The sequence below is a fragment of the Phyllopteryx taeniolatus genome, chromosome 7, assembly GCF_024500385.1.
Source record: "Phyllopteryx taeniolatus isolate TA_2022b chromosome 7, UOR_Ptae_1.2, whole genome shotgun sequence".
NCBI classification, from domain to species: domain Eukaryota; kingdom Metazoa; phylum Chordata; class Actinopteri; order Syngnathiformes; family Syngnathidae; genus Phyllopteryx; species Phyllopteryx taeniolatus.
Window position 1 is genome coordinate 29,893,986 of NC_084508.1, and position 24,350 is coordinate 29,918,335.

The 24,350-nt window shown below is 43.4% G+C and overlaps 1 protein-coding gene across 3 annotated transcripts in view; it reads left to right on the top strand.

Moving 5' to 3' along the window:
* LOC133481277 (BMP/retinoic acid-inducible neural-specific protein 3-like) overlaps positions 1-24,350 on the top strand; it is a 90,141-nt gene that overhangs the window by 46,128 nt on the left and 19,663 nt on the right. For all 3 annotated transcript variants that reach the window (XM_061780440.1, XM_061780442.1, XM_061780441.1), the window contains 3 exons: positions 13,630-13,735; positions 14,516-14,752; positions 23,256-23,478. In XM_061780440.1, coding sequence (XP_061636424.1) covers positions 13,630-13,735; positions 14,516-14,752; positions 23,256-23,478 — 566 coding nt within the window. The remainder of the gene's footprint in view (positions 1-13,629; positions 13,736-14,515; positions 14,753-23,255; positions 23,479-24,350) is intronic.

Sequence of the window (24,350 nt, forward strand, 5' to 3'; positions counted from 1 at the left end):
CATCAGAGGCAGATAGTAGTGTGACTATACTGATTTGTATGGTGAATGAGAAGTTCCATTCATCCATTCATCAATTCATCATCTATACTGGTTGTCTTCAGTACTGTGGCGGGTGAGCCGATCCCAGCTGATTTCCTGCGAGAGGCGAGGTACACCCTGGCCTGGTCGCCAGCTAAATTGCACATACAGTATAGACAAGAAAGCGTTCACATTCAAACTTGAATCTACAATGAACCTAACATGACTTTTTTTGGACTCTGGGCAGAAAATGCAGTAACTGCAACTAATCCATCCACCCAGCCACAAAGGAAGGCCAGAACCCAGATTCGAACCTCCAACATCAGAACTGTGAGACAAATGTGCTAACCATTAGGCCCACCGTGCCAAATCGAAGTTCCATTATTTTAATTTGCTCTGAGAGCCTCTTTCATCTGTCAAACATTTTGTAGTTAAGGTGTCATATAAAACTGATTTGACGAGAGAGGAGCTGAGGACAAACACGCTCTATTTAGCAGGCCGATGGAATTACATAAGATACGCAGGAAAAGCTGCATCAATCAATGCTCATTTCTTTGATTTGCAGCCCAGGCTCCACTGTATTGAAGATTCATTAAACTAAAGTTGGGAAGAGGATTTCATTGATGGGGAGAAGTGATAAGAAATGTTTGACCCAATTTGCTGTGCGTGCCTTGAGTATTCAGTCAGTCATGCGGTGTTACACTTCATTTGTCGGAGCAGAAAGGAACACAAGTTAGATGGGCGTCGAGAAATCGAACAATGGCTATTGAGGAATGGGTGTGTCTCGTGAGTCTGAGGCAAACAGAACTGGAAAAAAAAGAACAAAGCTCCCTTGGTGCCTACTACTACTAGCATTGACGAATAATTGTCGACTTGACTGATTTTCTATTCATTCATAACCATTTCAATGTCTATAATCGTTCCAAGCATCAGAAACTTTAAAAGCTTTGAGGTAGGCCTTTCCTTTTTGTGTATTAGTGATGTGCACAAAGTGCAAGGTTTTCCTTTGTGTTTCTAAGAAGGGGAATTGCTTTTATCATTCCATCCATCCATCCATCCATTTTCTGCACCGCTTGTCCTCACTAGGGTCGCGGGAGTTCTGGAGCCTATCCCAACTATTTTCGGGCGAGAGGTGGGGTACACCCTGAACTGGTCGCCAGCCAATTGCAGGGCACATTTAAACAAACAACCATTCACACTCACATTCATACCTACGGGCAATTTAGAGTCTTCAATCAACCTACCACGCATGTTTTTGGGATGTGGGAGGAAACCGGAGTACCCGGAGAAAACCCACCCAGGCACGGGGAGAACATGCAAACTCCACACAGGCGGGGCCGGGATTTGAACCACGGTCCTCAGAACTGTGAGGCAGATGTGCTAACCAGTCAACCACCGTGCTGCCTTTATCATACTAAATAATCACAAAAAAGCAAAATCCAAACAAAACAAGAGATAATGGACAGTAATATTAATGTTAAACTCATTCTCACGTTGACTATTCAATATCTTCCGTTGGACTAACTGGTTACCATCGACGTTCACTTTCACCTGTATTGGATTCCGATGTCCACTCTCGTGGACACATGATATTGTCATGAACGGAACAGAGGATAGGACCCAAAAATGCACGACTCCAAAACAAATTGACAGTTTCCAAAAAGAGAGGTTTAATAGACGGGCATAGGTCGGTACACAGGCAGGCAATCCAAGAGAGGCAACAGTATCCAAAAACATGAGGCAAAGAGACAAGGTCGATAATCGGAACAGGGTCAAGTCTTACTGTGAATCTATGACGTGGAAACAAGGAATGCTGGAACGCGACGACAAGGTACAACGAACTGGCAACGAGAGGAAATGAGACACGAGGTTATATACAAGGGGTAATTAGGGTGAACGAGGCACAGGTGATGAAGATGCTCACATGAGCAGGTGTGTGTGAAACAGGGGGGGGAAGACAAAACCCGGAACACACACATATGACAGTACCCCCCCCTTAACGGCCGGCCCCAGACGGCCCTGGGGCCCCTGGATGCGCAACGTGGAAGTCCCGAATGAGCGAATCATCCACGATAAACGCAGACGGTACCCAGGAACGCTCCTCAGGCCCATAGCCCTCCCAGTCCACCAGATATTGAAATCCCCTGCCCCTCCGACGAGATGACAACAGCCGCTTCACAGAGAAGACAGGGCCCCCATCCACAAACCGGGGGGGAGGAGGGGGCCTGGAAGGCGGGACCAGAGGGGACTCCCGGGCTGGCTTGAGTAGGCTGACGTGAAAAGTAGGGTGGACCCGCATAGACCTTGGGAGGCTCAGCTTCACGGTGACAGGGTTGATGATTTTTGTGATGGGGAAGGGCCCAACGAACCTGGGAGCGAGCTTCTTGGACTCCACCCGGAGTGGAATATGTTTGGTTGAAAGCCAAACTCGCTGACCCACTTTGTAGTTCGGGGCCGGTGTCCTCCGACGGTCAGCAGCGGCTTTGTAGGACCGTCCCTGGCGCAGCAGCATCTGGCGGGCTCGCTCCCAGGTCCTCCTGCAGCGTCTCACCAAGGTTAATGCCGCTGGAACTGTGGATTCTGAGGCTATGGCAGGAAACAGAGATGGTTGGTAACCATGCACAACGTGAAAAGGCGATAGACCAGTGGATGCAGAGGGGAGGGAATTGTGGGAGAATTCGACCCAAACCAGTTTCTGAGACCAGGATCGCGGCTCCTGTGAAGCGAGACATCGGAGCCCCGTCTCCAGGTCCTGGTTCAGCCTCTCGGTTTGGCCGTTGGTCTCAGGATGAAACCCGGATGACAGACTGACGGTAGCACCTATGAGTTTACAAAACTCTTTCCAAAATTGCGAAATGAATTGGGGACCCCTATCAGACACCACATTCTTGGGGAAACCATGGAACTTAAAAACCTGATTAATCATTAGCTCGGCAGTGTCTTTAGCTGAGGGGAGTTTTGGAAGTGCAATGAAGTGCGCCATCTTAGAGAACCTGTCAACAACTGTAAGAATGGTGGTATTGCCTTTAGAGGCCGGTAATCCTGTAACAAAGTCTACGGAAATGTCTGACCAAGGACGTTGTGGTATTGGCAGGGGTCGCAACTCCCCAGAAGGACGTTGACGAGAGGCCTTGTTAGCAGCACATACCTGGCAAGCATTGACGTAATCGCTAACATCCCTCCTAACATTAGGCCACCAAAAGCGCTGTTCGACCACTGATAGCGTCTTGGCAATGCCTGGGTGACATACCGTTCGGTTCGTGTGAGCCCAGTGGATGACTTTTCCCCTTAAGGTCGGAACCACATAAAGCCTGTTCTCGGGGCAATCTTCAGGGCTAGGAGTGTCTTTCAGAGCCCCTTCAACCGCAGTCTCAATGTCCCAAACAAAAGCGGAAATGAAGCATGACTTAGGCAAAATAGTCCTAGGGTCGGACAAAGAACTCTCCTCGGAGAAAATGCGTGACAAAGCATCTGGCTTACCATTTTTAGAACCCGGTCGGTATGATAACGTAAAATTAAATCTAGAGAAGAAAAGAGCCCATCTAGCCTGCCTCGCATTTAATCTTTTGGCAGTTTTAATATATTCAAGGTTCTTGTGATCTGTCCATACTAAAAACGGAGTATGTGCCCCCTCTAGCCAGTGCCTCCACTCCATCAAAGCCACCTTGACTGCCAACAGTTCACGGTCGCCAATGTCATAATTTCTTTCAGCTGGGGTCAATTTTTTGGAGAGAAACGCACAAGGATGTAATTTATCATCCTTGAGAGACTTCTGGGAGAGCACTGCTCCTATTCCGGCATCAGACGCATCGACTTCTACCACAAACTGCTGTTTGAGATCTGGCAAAGTAAGGATGGGAGCGGAGGTAAAGCTCGACTTAAGTTTTTGAAAAGCTGCATGACAAAGCGGGTTCCATACAAAAGGTTTGTGTGGCGAGGTAAGATCATGCAAAGGAGAGGCTATAGAACTGAAATTCCTGATGAATTTCCTGTAGAAGTTTGCGAACCCTAAGAACCTTTGTACATCTTTGCGTGACGTGGGAGTAGGCCAATTAATAACGGCATCGACTTTGCAAGGGTCCATCTTGACTTCACCTTGAGCCAGGACGAAACCCAGAAAAGAAACGGACGCCTGGTGGAACTCACATTTCTCAGCCTTGACATAGAGTTGATTCTGCAGTAACTGCTGCAAAACAGAGCGGACATGAATAATGTGAGTCTCCTCATCCGGGGAGAATATCAGAATATCATCTAAATAAACAAAAACATAAACATTCAACATGTCGCGCAGGACATCGTTGACAAGGTTCTGGAAAACAGCTGGAGCGTTAGTAAGCCCAAAAGGCATTACCAAATATTCATAATGTCCCGTTGGTGTGTTGAATGCTGTTTTCCATTCATCCCCCTCCCTTATCCTGACTAGATGATATGCATTTCTTAAGTCCAGTTTTGTGAAAATCTTGGCTCCCTCCAGGAACTCAAAGGCGGTGGAGATGAGAGGAAGAGGGTACCTGTTTTTTACCGTGATCTCATTGAGACCCCGGTAATCGATACAGGGTCGCAGGGTCTTGTCTTTCTTGTCCACGAAGAAAAATCCTGCTCCCGCAGGGGATGAAGATGGGCGAATGATCCCGGCTGCCAGTGATTCTTCTACGTATTCCTTCATGGCCTTGTGTTCCGGCCCTGAAAGAGAGAACAACCTCCCTCGTGGGGGTGTGGTTCCAGGCAGCAAGTCAATAGCACAGTCATAAGGTCTGTGGGGTGGAAGGGATTTGGCCTTGGACTTGGAAAAAACATCTTTAATATCCTGATAACAGGTGGGCACTTGAGATAAATCAGGATCCGCAGATGGGGTCTGTGGAGTGTCCTTAGAAACATGACCCTGAACATCACGTGGCGGCTTGAAACAGTTCCGGGCGCAATTGCTGCCCCATGACATAACCTGCCCAGAGGACCAGTCAATGTGGGGGTTATGTAATTTCAGCCATGGGTTCCCTAAGATAACGTCATGATTCATGGCGTCAAAAACATGAAAACTAATACGTTCCGAGTGAGAATCAGGGAATGTCAATGTGAGTGTTTGGGTGCGGTGAGTGATCTTGCCCATAAAACTGCCGTCTGCAGCATAGGTGTTGCGGTGGCGTTTTATTCCAAAGGTTCTAAGGTGCATACGTCTAACAAGGATGGAGTTGAGTAAATTTGCATCAGAACCAGAGTCAATTAAAACAGGTGTATGAATTTCTTGATCAGGAGAGCATAGTGTCACTTTAGGAAGAACCCGTGTAGGGTCTTCCTTAATGAAATTCAGACTCACCTCTCCCGTGCCCTGGCTACCGGCACCGGCAACTTTGACGTGACAGTTGCTCACGGAATGACCCAACTGACCGCAGTAGAAGCACCGCCCTTCCCTCAGCCGGCGTTGACGTTCCTCAGGGGAGAGACGGAACCTGCCCAGTTGCATGGGCTCATCCGTGGTGACGCTAGCCAGTGGATTGAGACTGGCAGCAGGGAATCTGCCTTGGTTTGGCTTGTCACCGAGGCTCGTCCTCCAAGTGCGCGGTGAAGCATCCCTCCGCCGAACTCCATCCAGCTCGCGATCCAAAAGCCTTCTGTCAATCTTGAGGGCGAGAGCGATGAGAGTGTCCAAGTCGGTTGGCAGGTCTAGCGGGACTAAATGATCCTTGACGGCGGGGGACAGTCCTTGAAAAAAGGCATCGAGTAGCGCCCGATTATTCCAATGAGTCTCAGCTGCTAGAATGCGAAACTCAATCACGTAATCTGACACCCTGCGCTTGCCTTGTTGTAAGGTGACAAGGGAGCGAGCTGCCTCACGATCAGGAGTGGAAAATTGAAAAATTTGCTCCATAGTCTTGACGAAAAAAAGCCCATGAATGACACGCGGCGGAATTGCGGCTCCATTCAGCAGTAGCCCACACCTCCGCACGACCAGTCAGGTGGGAAATCACGAATGCGATCTTTGCCCGCTCGGTGGGGAAGGCGGCTGCCTGCAGTTCAAAGTGGAGTTCGCACTGCGTGATGAACGGCTTAATGTTCCCAGATTCTCCAGAGAACCTCTCCGGTCGAGAGAGCTGTGGGCAGACAGCAGCGGAGGTGGCAGGTGGCTGCATGGTGACTACTTCACACGGAAATACCGTGGCAGTACTGGGTGTGGTGCCAACTGGTTCCTTCTCTTGAAAAAATTTCAAAAGAAGTTCAAACTGCGAGGCCACCTGTCTCATCATATTGTCCTGATTGCTTGACAGTCCCTCGAGATGAAGGTGGAGGGCGGCAATCTGCTCATCCTGCTTCGCGAGGCGTTGACCCTGCGCTTGAAGGGCTTTGCGCACCGGGTCTGAGTCTGCTGGGTCCATGTTCTGGCCAGTTCGTTCTGTCATGAACGGAACAGAGGATAGGACCCAAAAATGCACGACTCCAAAACAAATTGACAGTTTCCAAAAAGAGAGGTTTAATAGACGGGCATAGGTCGGTACACAGGCAGGCAATCCAAGAGAGGCAACAGTATCCAAAAACATGAGGCAAAGAGACAAGGTCGATAATCGGAACAGGGTCAAGTCTTACTGTGAATCTATGACGTGGAAACAAGGAATGCTGGAACGCGACGACAAGGTACAACGAACTGGCAACGAGAGGAAATGAGACACGAGGTTATATACAAGGGGTAATTAGGGTGAACGAGGCACAGGTGATGAAGATGCTCACATGAGCAGGTGTGTGTGAAACAGGGGGGGGAAGACAAAACCCGGAACACACACATATGACAGATATCTTAAAAATAAAAATATGATTGGACAATATTTTTTTTTCCTGGTAGTCAGAAGGATAAAAGAAAAAAAACTGCAAACGTAAATAAAAATATATTACCGGTATATGCAGAAAAATGCACTCAGTGCATGCAAATACCATAGCCAAGTTTAAAGAGATTTAATGAGAATGTATTTACCATGTGATCTAGTTCTCTCTTTACATAAAAGACTGCCTTTGGTCCCTTGTTGCTTTGATTGGTTTTCCTTTGGAGAATGCACAATGATCATTCCAATGCTACCCACCCCATTTTATTTGTGTATGTAGTTGAAAAGCTTATCTCTCCTTGCTTGACATTAATGTGCTCTTAAAATTATAAGCCTGTATAAACAGGCAGCATTGTATCCAATATGCAAATGTGGATTTGCACATTTGGTATGCCTGAGTGATTAGGCAAATGACAGTTCTTGAAGGTGCAGAAATGAGGCAACTTTGAACTGAGTGACAATTTTCATGAACCATTGAAGTCTTTCTACTTTTGCATCCAGTAAGCAAAATGTACTGGGGTTTAAAGTGGATTTTGCACACATCTCACAACACAAGCTTTGCAAGTGACATTTTATGGTGTTTTTGTGGAATTATTCATGTTTCATCGCACAGCTAAATGTTCATTAGTAAAATACTCTTGTGTAGCTGGTTTTGTAATGATATGTAGTTCTTTCATTTTTAAATAATGGAAGTGCCTCAGAGCTATCAGTCTCAATGGACCATGTTAACAGTTTAAATATTGCAGGGGCAATGCCAGGGACTCACACCAGTGACTAAGAGGCTACTCTTTATCTATGTAGAGTGCTATATTTAGTGATACATTTACTTTCACATCTGCTATGTATTTCGGAGAAGAGTCTTGTTTTATACATTATACAGTACATGCCCTTTCATCTTAAGGGATGCTAATGGGTATTATTGTGGATGATGTTGTAGGTTAAACTTTATTCTTAAAATATTTTCTTTGGCAAAATTCAGGTCAGTCCACTGCGTCATTATTTATAACTTAACGATAGATAGATAGATAGATAGATAGATAGATAGATAGATAGATAGATAGATAGATAGATAGATAGATAGATAGATAGATAGATAGATAGATATTAATACTCATAGAATTCCAAGATTATCTCCAGTATATTTGTACCAGGTCGGCATTGCAAATAAGAATCTGTTCTCAGTGGACTAAACTGGATAAATAAAGGTCAAATAAAAAATAAAAAAAACTAGGGACGCGGGCGTGCTGGGATTTGAACCCCGGCCCTCAGAACTGTGAGGCAGATGTGCTCACCAGTCAAATAAGTAAATAAATTCATAAATAAATAAATGACATATACAGTAATAATCTAAGACCAGTAGATTTTACACTACCACCCTCTGTTAACTTGTAGAAGAAGAAACTAAGGAGTTTAGCCCATCCCGTTTTTGGTTATTTAAAGAGGTGTGCCTTTTGTTTCAGTTTGTGGGGGGAAAAAAAGTGTTTAATTTTCTGTGTACATGAAAATTTGCAATGCATTACAAGCTCGCAGTCACTTGAGAAACATTACATAAAACAATACCGTAATCAGTAGGAGTGGCAAAAACAAACAAATTCTTTGCTATACAATTGCAAAGAATTGTGAATGCATTTTGACTCAAAAGTGGAACTCAGAAGTGCAGCATCCATCGGGCACTCAATTTGGTTGACATAGAATGCTACAGTGTGAGTAAGCAAGGAAGCATGCGTGAGCTAGAGCCTATCCCTCGTTTCTTTGTGCGACAGGCGGGGTACATGTGAAACAAATCTTAAGTATTTTGTCAACATGACAAACATGATAAATCACATTAGGCTTTTCCACACGGAGAAGCAGGACAAACAACAGCTTGAAACTTCTTCTGCCAACATGGGACCCATTCCATCACAATTTGGAGTAGGCAAAGCAAATGACATGCTCAATTGCAACTTTCATCTGGAGGGATTTGTGTCCATATTCTGTTGTTCTGCTATTTTGATAACTTTGGATCCGAAATGATCCAAACGGTATTTTACTGTCATAGTATCTACACTCTAAAACTAGATGAAAACCCAAGTCATGTACTCAATGCAGAAAAAAAGTAGTGTAGTTGTCATTGTCAGTTTGTTTTTGTTTTGACTAAATACACCTCATTCCAAACAACAACTGCATTTTTGTTAGATGTCTGTTATTTGTAATAAATGGAAGTAAATTTATCCGTCATTAATTTGAATCAGCAAAATATTGATCATTACAACTGTTAAGTGGGTCACATTGTAGAAAAACGAATGTGCAAAGAGACGCATCAATAATTGGTGATCAAATTGAAAATAAGTTGGCAATACAATCCACTTCCAATCATCACAATAAATTAAATGTCTAAAAATAGCCGAGTCTTTTCTGAGAGCCCTATAGTGTACATAGCAACGCACCTTTACCTGTACATTTAAAAAAATCATATAAATTAATGTAAATATCTAGTACATCTTGTTTGGTACTAAAGGGAGGTTAGTACTAGTACCGCACGAGGATCATGAAAACATGCGAACATCCAAATGGTAACATACAATGAATTGTTCTCAAAGAAAGATTGTGAAAAAGACCAGGATTTTCACCTTTGTATCATCATACTTATAGGTTATGTAAAAATTGAATTAATTAAGTAATTTGATTGAACAATCACTGTCTTATGAAGGGTCATATTGCAATTCAGTGTCCAGAAACTACATTGTAGCATACATTGGTTTGGATAAAAACATAATTAATTTAGGAGAAAGGAATAAGCCGGAAGCGATGCCTGCATTACTTCCGGTTTAGCGTAATTTTAAGTTTCAGCGTTATATATTATGAAATACGAATTCTTGATGACAGAGGCTTACTTAAACTCAAAACACACACAAAACAAAACCAAGAGTAGAATTTTATAGAGTATTTAATGAAATCGACGCGGGATCTATAGGGAAACACAAAGAGGGGGTCTGACTATAACAAGGAAAAACAAATAATGGTGCAAGAAAGAAAATATGCGTATGAAAAGGGAAATAGAACATTGTGTGTTGGACTAAAGTTGAACAGTCCGGAGAGAGAGAGAGAGAGAGAGAGAGAGAGAGAGAGAGAGAGAGAGAGAGAGGACAAAGTTGGGATTTTGTGTGAAGCTAGTAATTTCCCTAAGATTATTAGGCACTAATATTGTACAGTCTGGCAAACACTGTTGTGTTACTCACGAACGTAGATCAGCTGGTCTTTGGGAGTAGTCTTTCTGCACACGTCTCAGGAGGCGAGGAGAGGTTTGGTTTGCGAAAAAGATGCACAAAAATAAAACAAAACCAGGCGGGAAAAGGGAAAGAAGTTGTTCTTCATGCGTTCTGTGGGAGGTTGCGACTTCAGAGGGATCACGCTTGGGTGGAAGCGTACCTGGTACTTTTAGTAGCAGCTGCTCTGATCGCCTAGCGGTGGCCCACATAGAGGCTGGGAAGCCGAGTCTCCAATACAACTCATTTACATATCACATTTTCGAAATATGAGTATGTTTCATGTCATTTTGAGGAACCAAACACATGAAGACGTTCAAGATCATGAAATATAATGTATTACTTGTGGGTTTAGTAATTGCAAATAGTGACACAGCACACACGATACGCTCAACCTGGTTGTTTTTGCAGCTGATCTACTGGCAAAATTGTTTGTTGTTGGAAAAGAGAGAGAGAGACAGAGAGAGAGAGAGAGAGAACGAGAGCATTCACATTGAAATTCACATTTGTGAAATGGTAAAATGCCAGCTTATCCTAACACATACAGCAAGTACTGTATATTGTGAACTTTGGGGAGAGAAACACACTGTTTAAAATTATTACATTTAAAAAATGATCCTGCATTACATCATTTGTATTCTGCCTGTAGAATTTTGATAGATGTTCAAATTCTGACTTCATCAAGGAATGAGTTCAGACAGAGAACTTAAGCTTAATTGCATACTTGTTATGACTTAAAAATATGATAAAAATAGTCTGGGTATCTTTTTGGCATCTAATATCCAATTTGCAAACACTCCCAATCCACCTTTCATTGGTGCATTTGTATATTTTATTCTGAGATATATTTTTGTTTAATGCATTTTTATATTGTGAGAGTCTTTTGTTTAATTCCATTAACCTAATAGAACTATCAAAGAAATGAAACTTTGACTACGTTTTAACATTGATATTTGTGTCCTTAACTGATCATTTGTTATAGTGACTCTTTGCTGTAGTACTACAGTGACTCCAACCACCAGATACGTTTCTTGAGTATTTTAACATAGTTGGCAAATAAAGCCAATTCTAATTCTGATATTGATAAGACAAATATACATTTATTAAAGAACTTTTAATAACATCTGCCAACACATTCAAAATTAAATTACAGCGTCTCATCACGAAGAATTGTTTTAAACGGTTCAGTCACTTGTTCCTTTACTTGACAATGCCCTTGTCCTTACCTTTCATTTGTAGCACAGGTTAGCAGTGACTTATTCAGCATGCCAGTGTAAGAAGAACTATGCTTGCTATGTATGCAATTAAGTTATGCAGATCATTTTATTCTAGATAAACAAATCACTAAATCAAAATCAAATATCAGGTCAATGCAGTCCCAAAAATTGGATAATGTTATGGTTCTAAATTAATCAGGTTTATCGTTGTGCCTGTGAATTCTTCTTTTCAACAAAAGTAGAGAAGCAGAATATGTTTTCGTGGATTCATTCAAGCATAAAAACAGTCAAATACCTTCATTTGGAAGGTGGTTGTGTTGCCTCGAACAAGTGAGTGACAAAGGAAAGTGATCACCTTCTTTCTCGTCTTTGCACACAAGCTGTCTCTCAGCGTGTTATCTCTACCTGTGTTCTTGTACTGAAAAAATTACTGAGTGCAACACTTTTTATTCCTCCTCCCGTTTTTCATTCTTCAAACCAACCACATCACAGGTGTGGCATATCAATATGCTGACGAGACAGTGTGATTATTGCACAGGTGTGCCTCAGGCTGTCCACAATAAAAGGCCACACAGGCAGTTGTATCACACAGCACAATGTAACAGAAGTTGCAAGTTTTGAGGGAGCTTGCAATTTTCAGGAATGTCCACCAGAGCTAGTGCCCGTGAATTGAATGATCATTTCTCTACCGTAAGCCGTCTGGGAAAGGCATTTCGGAGAATTTGGCAGTATATCCAATTGGCCTCACAACCGCAGACCACATGTAACCCCACCAGACCATGACCTCCGCATCCAGCATCGTTACCTTCAGCCACCCAGACAGCTGCTGCAGCAATTGGTTTGCATAACCCAAACATTTTTGCACAGAATGTCAGAAACCATCTCAGGTAAGCTCATCTGCATGCTCATTGACCTAAATCCAGTTTGTGATCTTAACCGACTTGAGCAGTTAAAGGCTCACATTCGATGACATCTGGCACTTTGAAATCCCAGTTTTCATTGTGCAGGGCACATGGCAGACAACAAGTATGGCAACGTTTGGGTGAGTGGTTTGCTGATGTCAACGTTGTGAATTGAGTGGCCCATCGTGCATTTTATTCATGGCATTTTGAGAGATATTGTGATGAGATTCTAAGGCCCAATGTTGTGCCATTAGACCACAACCATCGGCTCATGTTGCAGCATTATAATGAACGGCCCCGTGTTGCAAGGATCTGTACAAAATTCCTAGAAGTTAAAAACATACTACTTCTTACATGGCCAAAATACTCATCAGTCATGTCACGTATTAAGCATGGATAGAATGATCTGGGATCAGCAGATACAGCACTGTGTTCCAGTTCCTGCCAATATCCAGCAACTTCGCATCGCCATTGAAGAGGAGTTGACAAACATTCCACACGCATCGATCAAGAATCTGATCAACTTTATGCGAAGGAGATGTATTACTCTACACTGGCTGAGAGTGGCCTTTTATTGTGAGAGGCCTGCAATAAATCGTTCTGTCTAATCAGCTTCTTGATATGCCACATCTGTGATGTGGACAAAAAAAGACAATTATGTCTTTTGGAAGATTAATGCAAAAGCCAGGGTAATCCTAAAGGACCCCTCTCACCCCGGACACTCACGTTTCCCCTCACCTCTGAAAAACGAAACAGGACATTAAAGTCGAGAATAATGAGGTTTAAAAACAGCTTCTACCACCAAGCTGTGAAATGCATAAAGCTCTATTCTATTCTATTCTATTCTATTCTATTGTGTACATACAGTAGAAATATTCGTAGATGTTTGAGTTCACCTCTTTAAAAATGGGAGCAAAATAAGTTGCATTTATATTTTTGTATTGTACACATATAGGGACACTGGTTGCAGTCATGACAGCATGAGTAAATCAGCAAAGGGGCCTCTAACACATTCCAAAAGTAATACAAATGTTCTGCATGTGTTGTACATATTACAACTATTAGACTACTATGCTGCTACCAATGTGCTTCACGTTTTAGCCGCTGCACTCCTGAAACAATATTGCATATCTTATGAAAATCAAGATAATTACAGTAAATTAGTTCTCAGGTGTGAATATGATTGAATTAAAAATGCTCATATATGCATGCTACAGGGCTTGCATAGGTTTGCATTATAATGACTAAATACAACGTGGGGTTTAGGTGGCAGCAGTACAATTTAAATACTATGCTCACCTAGGAAGTTGATTTGTAGCCCATACACCCATAAAATCATTCCCCTTAATATGAATTGCATGAGGGCTGACTACATTAATTTTGTGAAAATGATAGTTTAAGAGTGGATGAAAGAAATGCATCTGTTTTCCCCCTTTAGGTGACTGAAACAAGGACAGGCCCTCTTGGATGCAGTAACTATGACAACCTCGACTCCGTCAGTTCCGTTTTGGTTCAGAGCCCTGAAAACAAGATTCATTTGCAAGGTTGGCCATTCATAATTGAACTCACACAATTTGTAATGGAATTGTCACGCTGTCTCTTTTCTGGCTAACTCATAACTGCAGCACAAAGAGTGTCAGAATGAATCAAGCTTCAGTCCCCCTTTTTAAAATTTTTTTTTTTTTTATAAACAATCCTTTTTGGGAGGTCTTTGAAGTGTATACCAGGCAGTGATGACTGAGAACAAAAGCAGGAGAAATGTGAAGCAAAAATAAATCTTTCAATCAGCATATAGCATGTTATGCTGAACACGTTAAGTATGTCAGAACACAAGAGAATTTGATTGCCTTGTCTTGAATGCGGCGGCACGGTGGACGACTGGTTAGAGCGTCAGCCTCACAGTTCTGAGGACCCGGGTTCAATCCCCGGCCCCGCCTGTGTGGAGTTTGCATGTTCTCCCCGTGCCTGCGTGGGTTTTCTCCGGGCACTCCGGTTTCCTCCCACATCCCAAAAACATGCATTAATTGGAGACTCTAAATTGCCCGTAGGCATGACTGTGAGTGCGAATGGTTGTTTGTTTCTATGTGCCCTGCGATTGGCTGGCAACCAGTTCAGGGTGTACCCCGCCTCCTGCCCGATGACAGCTGGGATAGGCTCCAGCACGCCCGCGACCCTAGTGAGGAGAAGCGGCTCAGAAAATGGATGGATGGATGGATGTCTTGAATGCCTTACGGATGGACCGTACAACAGCAATCAAATTGTATTTCACCACGATTTGCTATATTGGTTAGTTATCTGTCTGACATAATGTCTCCATGACTCAGGCCTTCATGCCATACTGCCAGAATATCTGCGGGACAGATTTGTGCAGGCAGCACTCGGCTACATCGGATGTAATGAGGAGGGCCAATTTGTGTGCCGGCACAATGACTGCTGGTGTCAGTGTGCTGCAGACTACCCACAGTGTAATTGCCCCGAGTTGGATTTGAGATCTATGGAAGCGAGTTTGCTGCAAATTCGAGATTCCTGGAATAAGGCCAACCAAGACTTTGAGGAGTCAGGTCAGTTTTTGTGTTTCCAGTTGTACATTCTGTGTCTGTGACCTTTTGTTGACAGCAAACACTGAGTATAACCCAGTGATTGCCACTAGCTGGCGATAATCAATCAACACTGAGTTTTTTAGGAGCATGAAAAATGGTTTGAAAACAACAGAGGAGGATGTCCCATAACTGTTTATAGAAGTGTTGGATATCCTCATTATGTTTAAAAATTTCAAAAAACAAGTATTTGTCATAAAATATCTTGTGATGAATATTAAAATAAATAACCATAAGAGGCGATACATTAATGAACATAGCCCCACAGCTTTGTGGATTAAGATAACTATTATGCATTTTAAAGTGGTGATTAAACTTGCTTAAACACTTCCACTATTATTTTCTGCAGGTCTTATAAAAATGAAATTGTAGCATTTAGAATGGCTGTATTGTCTGCTGCAGCATAAAAGAAGGATAAACCAGCTGCGGTTACTGAACATTTTACAAAAATTAAAGCGACTTTTCATTCAAGCCACGACTAAGATGAGATGACACAATGGTGATTAAACTTATCAGCACCTCTAACATCTTGCTGTACTTTGTATTTGATCTTTTACATTTCGTATCGGCCAGCGACGTCCACGTTGGCCCACTTGGGGTCGCACCGAAAATGGCATAGCGGAAATGACAAATTTTACCGACCAGTCGGTTAAGCGTGCCCCCTTGTCTCCCGTTTGTAAAAAGCTATCTAAACATATTATTTTGCATTTTTGTAGCGGATAATAAATTACTTTTGTAAACATAAACAACATTTATTGTGAACAAACTCAACATGTCTTTCCGAGGATGTCTGTCTCTTTTTGTTTTTATTTTAAATTGACTATATCAAAGTTTTTTTTAAAATGTTTTTCCGACAACCCCTTAGCTGGCCAACAAGGTGCCTGACGTAAAATACCCGCACCGAACAATGCACTAAATGTAGTAGTAATAGGAATGACTCACTCTGTCTGAATTGCACAGCCTGGGATATTTCTGTCTGATATCTTCAGCACAAACGCAGACAGCCTTCGATCATGAAAGAAAAAAATTATTGCCATCTGCTGCGAACTAAATCCACACATTTCCCCGAGGGCCCCTTAGCTGCCCAAAAAGGTGCCTGACGTACTTCAGCACTGTCCGAACAATGCATGTAGAAAACGCAGCAATAATAGTGAATTTACAACAATTACATCTTCCGAATAATCCATCTTTTTTCACCACCGGCTGTCCTTAAAAACAGAATGTAACTGTTGTAGGATCACATACACGGGGGATAAAATGCAGAGCCTACGTCATATCAAAGCAACGGCCTTATTATTGTAATTCCAACCTAGCGGGTGACAGAAGTTACTTACAAAAGGTTTAAGCTTATCCTATAGAAACAATTCATTGGCTCAGTCTGAATTGTTCAATTAAAGAGTTTGCACCCAATAGAGTTGCATGACAAGATTGTTTTTTAAATGTCATGTGGCAAATCACTCTTCATAGAATGTGAACGTTTATAAAGAAGTTGCACCATTAACAAAATAGTAATAATAAATGTATTTATATAGCACTTTTCAAAAACAAGTTACAAAGAGCTTACCAATAAAAGAGATGCAAATGGACAATAATACAAAAAGGATAAGATTTTACAGTTAAGAAAAGCCAAACAGTGAAAGTGAGTCTTCAAAAGAGATTTAAAAGAGGATACTGAATCTGCTTGCCTGAGATCTTCAGTCAGTGAGTTCCACAGTTGAGGGTTTGAGCAGAAAAAAATACGTTCTCCCTCAGTGACCAGGGCCCTCATGTACAAAGACCTGCGTGCATTTCCTACTGAAACATGGCTTACGCTGAAATCCAGTAAACGTCATACACACAAAAATATCCAGATGTGTGAATCTGTGCATACACATGTATCCAAGCACATTTCCTTCGTACATTCCAATCAACGTGGAAACGAGCCCACATGTTGGAGTAGCCGACCCATCCCTGTCCACGGCGACATTTAAATATGCAAATCATATTTAAATGAACCCTGCACCTGAGATCCCGATCTCGGCATGATCAGGAAAAAAGGACAATGAGCAAGGTAATGTAGAAAAATATTTTTTTTGAATGTGAAGTTGCTCAATGAAGTGGAGGTGCGCAAGAAAGTCCTCTTTGGCACGCTGTCGTCTGGCGTTAACAACACGCGAAAGAGGAGCGAATGGGACAGCGTGTGTGCGGCTGTCGATGCTGTGGAGTCAGAACAATGGACACACTGAACGAAAAAAACGTGGTCAGACATTAAGGTGGACATGAAGTGGAGGACAGCTGCCCACCGCCAAAGTGTGGCCAAAACAGGCGGAAGAACCGGCGCTGAGGGCCTCACCCCGTTTGAGGAGAGAGTCGCTGCAATCATGGGTGAGACTACTCTCTCAGGGGTGGTGGGAGCACATGTGGCTGACTCTGATCACCCCGCAAGGTTAATACCATGTATTTTTATAACTCATAACAAATATGTTCATACAGTAACTGACACTCAGCCCTGTCAGATAAAGGTTCATGGGTAAATGTTGTATGTATGATATTTATAATAAATCTTTTGCATTCAAATAGAAGCACATCAGCATATCAAAGAGGATATCAAAAACTTTGACTCCTTTTTGATTCCTCAATTTATTATTTTAATAAACGATTTTTTTTCAGTGTGCGAGGACACACACACTGAAATTGTTCATTGCTAATTGTTCATGTGTCTCTGGTGTGCAGATTTGTGATAACAGTTTCCCATCATCACCTCTAAGTGTCGCCAAAGCACCAACAGCTGTAGAAACGTGCGTACGCCAGCCATGCAGTTGGCATGAGGCACCGCACATTTCCACGGTCATTTCACTCTTGATACATCTGAACTTTGCCGTGAAAAAGAACATACGCCACGTTTTTGTGCATACGCACCTTTTGTACATGAGGCCCCTGGTGAGTAAACAATGAACAGGCAAACTCAGGCTGATTAAATGAGAAAAGTTTCTTTGGAAGTGGAGTTGTCCTGTTATTGGGGTTGTCGGGTGCTGATTGAAGTTTTCCATCTTGAAAAACACTATAGCAAGGCAGGGTGGCCGACCTTCAGTTTGAGGTGACACGTAACTCCGCCCCTGACTGAAGAGGACCAATGGTAGAAAATGGATGGAAAGATGGATGGAGGCCAGCTTTATAACATAATTCAACAAAAGAGACAATGGGAGGTGGCATTTGAAAATGATGAATTTCCAAGCTCATTTATAATATTGGTAAAAAACACTTAATTCCAAAACATAAAAGGGTTGATGTGTGTGCACGTGTGCGTTCTTACATGCTAATTTATTTTCATGACAGTCAATAAATTAATCTTAAATTAAAGATACAACATTGCTTTTAAAAATAGAAAAACTTGATGCAGGGTACTTTCAGCTATTTAGTGGTCTTTGTACCTGGTTGGTCTTTGGAATACAATGAAAGAATGTACTGAATACAATAAAAAATAACATAATTTAATACAATTAATAAATAGCATGAATAAATAAATACAGTGAAGCAATTTACACAATAGTGTATGTATGTATCTTAATTTTTAACTGTAGAAAAGAAATCAATGGAAAAGAATACAAAACATTTCAGCAACCCAGTCCATAATAAAACATTTATTTCAACAGATTACTGTTGCAGGCTTGATCAGTTTTGTGTTGTGTTAACTACCATTACTGTAAATAGAAGAGTGCAATCAACTCAAGATGACATAAACACCTGGGCTGGTAGGCTGTTGTTATAATTCATAAAGTTAACCAACAACATTCATCGGCAGAAGTCTTACCTTGTCACAATACAATATTGTTTGTGGTAATCTTTTTTTTTTTTTTTGCTCGTTCAAATAACCTCTTGTCGGGTGGCTATTGGTAACTTCCATCCATCTATCCATCTTCTACCGGTTATCCAAGGTCGGGTCGCGGGGGCAGTAGCTTCAGCAGGGACGCCGAAGGATGTAGTCTCTCCAGCGTGTCCTGGGTCGTCCCCGGGGTCTCCTCCCGGTGGGACGTGCCCGGAACAGCTCACCAGGGAGGCGTCCGGGAGGCATCCGAATCAGATGCCCCAGCCACCTCATCTGGCTCCTCTCGATGTGAAGGAGTAACGGCTCTACTCTGAGATTCTCCCGGATGACCGAGCTTCTCACCCTATCTCAAAGGGAGAGCCCGGACACCCTGCAGAGGAAACTCATTTCGGGCGCTTGTATCCGGGATCTCGTTCTTTCCGTCACGACCCACAGCTCGTGACCATAGGTGAGGGTGGGAACGTAGATGGACGAGTAAATCGAGAGCTTCGCCTTTCGGCTTAGCTCTTTCTTTACCACAACGGATCAATACAAAGTCCGCATCACTGCAGACGCTGCACCGATCCGCCTGTCGATCTCCCGTTCCATTCTTCCCTCACTCGTGAACAAGACCCCCAAGATACTTGAACTCCTCCACTTGGGGCAGGATCTCATCCCCGACCTGGAGAGGGCACGCCACCCTTTTCCGACTGAGGACCATGGTCTCAGATTTGGAGGTGCTGATTCTCATCCCAGCCGCTTCACACTTGGCTGCGAACTGCTCCAATGAGAGTTGGAGGTCACAGCTTGATAAAGCCAACAGAACCACATCATCTGCAAAAAGCAGAGATGCAATACTGAGGCCACCAAACCGGACCCCCTCTACGCCTCGGCTGCGCCTAGAAATTCTGTCCATGAAAGTTATGAACAGAATCGGTGACAAAGGGCAGCCTTGGCGGAGTCCAACCCTCACCGGAAACGAGTCCGACTTACTGTCGGATATGCGGACCAAACTCTGACTCCGGTCGTACAGGGACCGGACAGACCGTATCAGGGGGTTCGGTACCCCATACTCCCGAAGCACCCCCCACAGGACCACCCGAGGGACACGGTCGAACGCCTTCTCCAAGTCCACAAAACACATGTAGACTGGTTGGGCGAACTCCCATGCACCGTCGAGGACCCGGCCAAGGGTGTAGAGCTGGTCCACTATTCCACGGCCAGGACGAAAACCACACTGCTCCTCCTCAATCTGGGATTCAACTTCCCGACGGACCCTCCTCTCCAGCACCCCTGAATAGACCTTACCAGGGAGGCTGAGGAGTGTGATCCCCCTGTAGTTGGAACACACCCTTCGGTCCCCCTTCTTAAAAAGGGGGGGACCACCACCCCAGTCTGCCAATCCAGAGGCACTGTCCCCGATGTCCACGCGATGTTGCAGAGGCGTGTCAACCAGGACAGCCCTACAACATCCAGAGCCTTGAGGAACTCCGGGCGAATCTCATCCAGCCCTGGGGCCTTGCCACCGAGGAGCTTTTTAACCACCTCGGCGACCTCAACCCCAGAGATAGGAGAACCCGCCTCAGAGAACCCAGACTCTGCTCCCTCATGGGAAGGCGTGTCGGTGGAATTGAGGAGGTCTTCGAAGTATTCTCCCCAACGACTCACAACGTCCCGAGTCGAGGTCAGCAGCGCCCCATCCCCACTATACACAGTGTTGATGGTGCACTGCTTTCCCCTCCTGAGACGTCGGATGGTGGACCAGAATTTCCTCGAAGCCGTCCAGAAGTCTTTCTCCATGGCCTCACCGAACTCCTCCCATGCCCGAGTTTTTGCTTCAGCGACCACCAAAGCTGCATTCCGCTTTGCCAGCTGGTACCCATCAGCTGCCTCAGGAGTCCCACAGGCCAAAAAGGCCCGATAGGACTCCTTTTTCAGCTTGACGGCATCCCTCACCATTGGTGTCCACCAACGGGTTCGGGGATTGCTGCCACGACAGGCACCGACCACTTTTACAGCCACAGCTCCGGTCAGCCGCCTCAGCAATGGAGGCGCGGAACATGGTCCACTCAGACTCGATGTCCCCCGCCTCCCCCGGAACATGAGCAAAGTTCTGTCGGAGGTGGGTGTTGAAACTCCTTCTGACAGGGGATTTCGCCAGACGTTCCCAGCAGACCCTCACAATACGTTTGGGCCTGCCACGTCGGACCGGCATCTTCCCCCACCTTCGGAGCCAACTCACCACCAGGTGGTGATCAGATGACAGCTCCGCCCCTCTCTTTACCCGAGTGTACAAGACACGACCACAAAGTCGATCATCGAACTGCGACCTAGGGTGTCCTGGTGCCAAGTGCACATGTGAACACCCTTATGCTTGAACATGGTGTTCGTTATGGACAATCCGTGACGAGCACAGAAGTCCAATAACAGAACATCGCTCGGGTTCTGATCGGGGGGGCCGTTCTTCCCAATCACGCCCTTCCAGGTCTCACTGTCATTGCCCACGTGAGCATTGAAGTCCCCCAGCAGAACGATGGAGTCCCCAGCGGGAGCGCTCTCCAGCACCCCCTCCAAGGACTCCAAAAAGGGTGGGTCCTCTGAACTGGTGTTTAGTGCATAGGCACAAACAACAGTCAGGACCCGTCCCCCCCACCCGAAGGCGGAGGGAGGCTACCCTCTCGTCCACCGGGGTGAACCGCAATGTACAGGCGCCGAGCCGGGGAGCAATAAGTATACCCACACCTGCTCGGCGCCTCTCACCGTGGGCAACTCCAGAGTTGTATTGTGTGTGGCAGTTGGTAGTGGAGCAAGTAAAAAGTCAAATAAAATGTGAGGGAAAGAAAAGGCACAGTGGTCCCTGGCTGGATTGAAATTCTGTCAAACATGGCACTTAGACCACTGAGGCAGCCCCTCATGAGGCATTTATTAAATGAAAGTAGAATGGACATGTCTAATCACACTATGTATATTCCTTGTGTCAACAAATCCTATTAAAATAACTTTACTGGCAATATTTCGAACATTCACTGTAACGTTTTAAGCTTTCTGAGTCCACAGACGGCGAGAATGTTTTCTTCTTCTTCTTTATTAGTTTTGACGTCAGCTTATCCCAAGTCGGTACTTAAAATAATTCACAGGTCAATTATTATTAGAACGCAAATTGTCAGAATAAAAACTATTTCATTGCCACACACAAAATCTTCAGACTTTTTGATTTCATAACTGTTGTAATAATTGGCATTAGCTTATATGTACAGTAAATTACAACCGCCGCATTGAAACTGTTTAACAGTGGCTAAATTATTTTCATACTTACACATAAGAATGTTAAATATCCTGTATAGTTAATTCGACTAATCTGCTGCCTACAAAAGACAAATTAAAGACTTAAAGATATATATAATGCGACAAATTTAAGAATTGACAAAATGTGACCACATTACAAATAACCAAACTGGGTGTCGTTTTTTTTTTTTTTTTATTTATTTTTTTATAAAATATAATATAAAAATATATAAAAAAATATAAGTAAATGTAGTTCATTGTTTCTGTGGTGGCTTTTTCTTTTTTTTTTTTTTTTTTACTAACGTGTCCTGTTCAATTTCATGGCCTTGCAGAAATGTAGATCGGTCTACCGTTTGTTCTGGAACAGTATTGCTGTGAAACAGGGGAGACACTCGGTGAAGCCATGCAATAGCTAACCAAGAGGACTAGATTTGGGAGGACAGAAAAGGGCAGGATAGGACAGGATGTGGGAAATGAGCGAGGCAGTGCTACTGACGAGTGGTGCTGTGAGATTCTTTTTAGTGTTGTTGAAAAACCTGTAAGAACCTGTGAGATGATATGTTATTATAAGGCAGCAGGAGTCAAGCCAAGAGATGTGAATACCCACCATCCACCCAAATGTTTTGTCTAAATCTGAGTAAATGAGAGGTTGACATCGTGTCACAATGGAGGTTTCACTGCATATGCCAATGTAATGACAATACAATGGCTATTTTAGACATTATTTGTAAATTTCTAATATGGATTTTCAGATGAAAATTTTGTGGTCTCACTAAATATTTCAAAGTTAGTAAAACAAAATCGCCACCTTTAATATGCATATTTTCATATGAATGCCGACTTTGAATTTTACAAATATCTACAGTGATATTCAACTGGAGTTATCACTTGAGAAACCCTTTCATTACATTATTAATCAAATCTTGCCTCATTAAGATAGTTTGACGGATTGATGGCCTCTAAAGCAGTCATTTCATCGTCTGAGTTTCTGATCCGTGAGAATAAATAAATTGTTGTTGACTACCATGGAAATTAATCTGTTTATGTTAAACTGTTTTTATTTGATAGTTGCTCAGATAGCCTGTAAGTCCCTATCCCTTGTGCTCTATGTCAAATCTATTTTCTCTCCAAAATGAAATAAGCTCTGGAAGAGAGCTTTTGGCAGTTCATAAAGGAAGAAAAAAAAAACCAAGCCCTTATTTAGCTCTGCAGCTTTTCATTATCATATTCATCAAACAATATCACTTCCAGTTAGCCCAAGAGCTGCCCGTGTGGCCTGCGTGAAGGGATTTTCTCATTTAGTCCGATTAAATTAGCCAAATATAGTTAGAGTGAAGTGGAGAAGGCTTATGTGTGGACATAAAAAAGAGTGTTCACATTTATCTGCCTGCCTTCCAGATGAGTTCCAGAACTTTGTTCGAAGGCTTCCCACATCGTACGCTTTGAACGCATCTGCCATCGAGTACTTGTGGAAAATAAAGCCAGCAATTCATCAACGCTACAAACAGCTGGAGCTCAACACCCAACAGCTTCTGAGCAAATCTGGGCGCATCATCAACAAGCTCTTCACCCTCAGCAAGAGGTGCCGCAGCAAACCCAAAATCATTATGCTGAGAGAGAGGTGAGACACTCTGGTATTGTTGAAGGATTCCTGCTGACCTTGCTGTTGACATGAAGTGTGTGTGTGTCTGTGCCAGCATGCACCACTATATGAAGTAATAAGCAAAAATTCTAAAGCCTGCAGCCACATCACATGTCCTTTCAAGCAATCTGAAAATGGCACAGTTCATTTAGTTTCTTCTGCCTGCTCTGTGCACAGCAGTTTTGCAATCGCCTGAACTCGGCATTATGCTAAGCATGCACACAATATACTGTATTAGGCCTTTGATATTCAAGGTGCCACTGATGTTGGCTATAGTCTCACACCTGATGATTTGGCTGCAGTTTTAGACAGCCTGCCTTACTATGAGGAAATTAAGACTATGCTCCTGTAAAATCAAAGTTTGCAGTATTTATAAAGAGGAGCAAAAAATGTTTTTTGTTTTGCAAGAATATGTTGTAAGTTCCCCCATTCTGATTAATATTGCCATTCAACATTACATGACCAAACCCGGAAAACAGGTTAGCGGACTTTCCGTGTATCCTGCGTTACGTAGAATAACCACGGGTTGATGACAAGATGGTGTGAACCCAAAACGAGCTAATTTTCTTCAAATCATTACATCATGAACCCATAGTTATTAACGTTTTCACAGCATAAACGGAAAATCAGCTAACCTCTTTTTAGGGTTTGATCACGTGACGTTCGCAATGCAAGCGTCAGAACAGTTATGACGTTAATTTCGGTCGATAGCAGAGGGCCGTATTGCCCAACATGATGGGCCCCCTGAGATGGATGAAAAATTTGTAGTTTATGTTTAATTCCTATTCCACAAACACAATTTTAATCAAAATATTGTGCTTACACTTGTGGGGGCACATACAGCGGCTGAA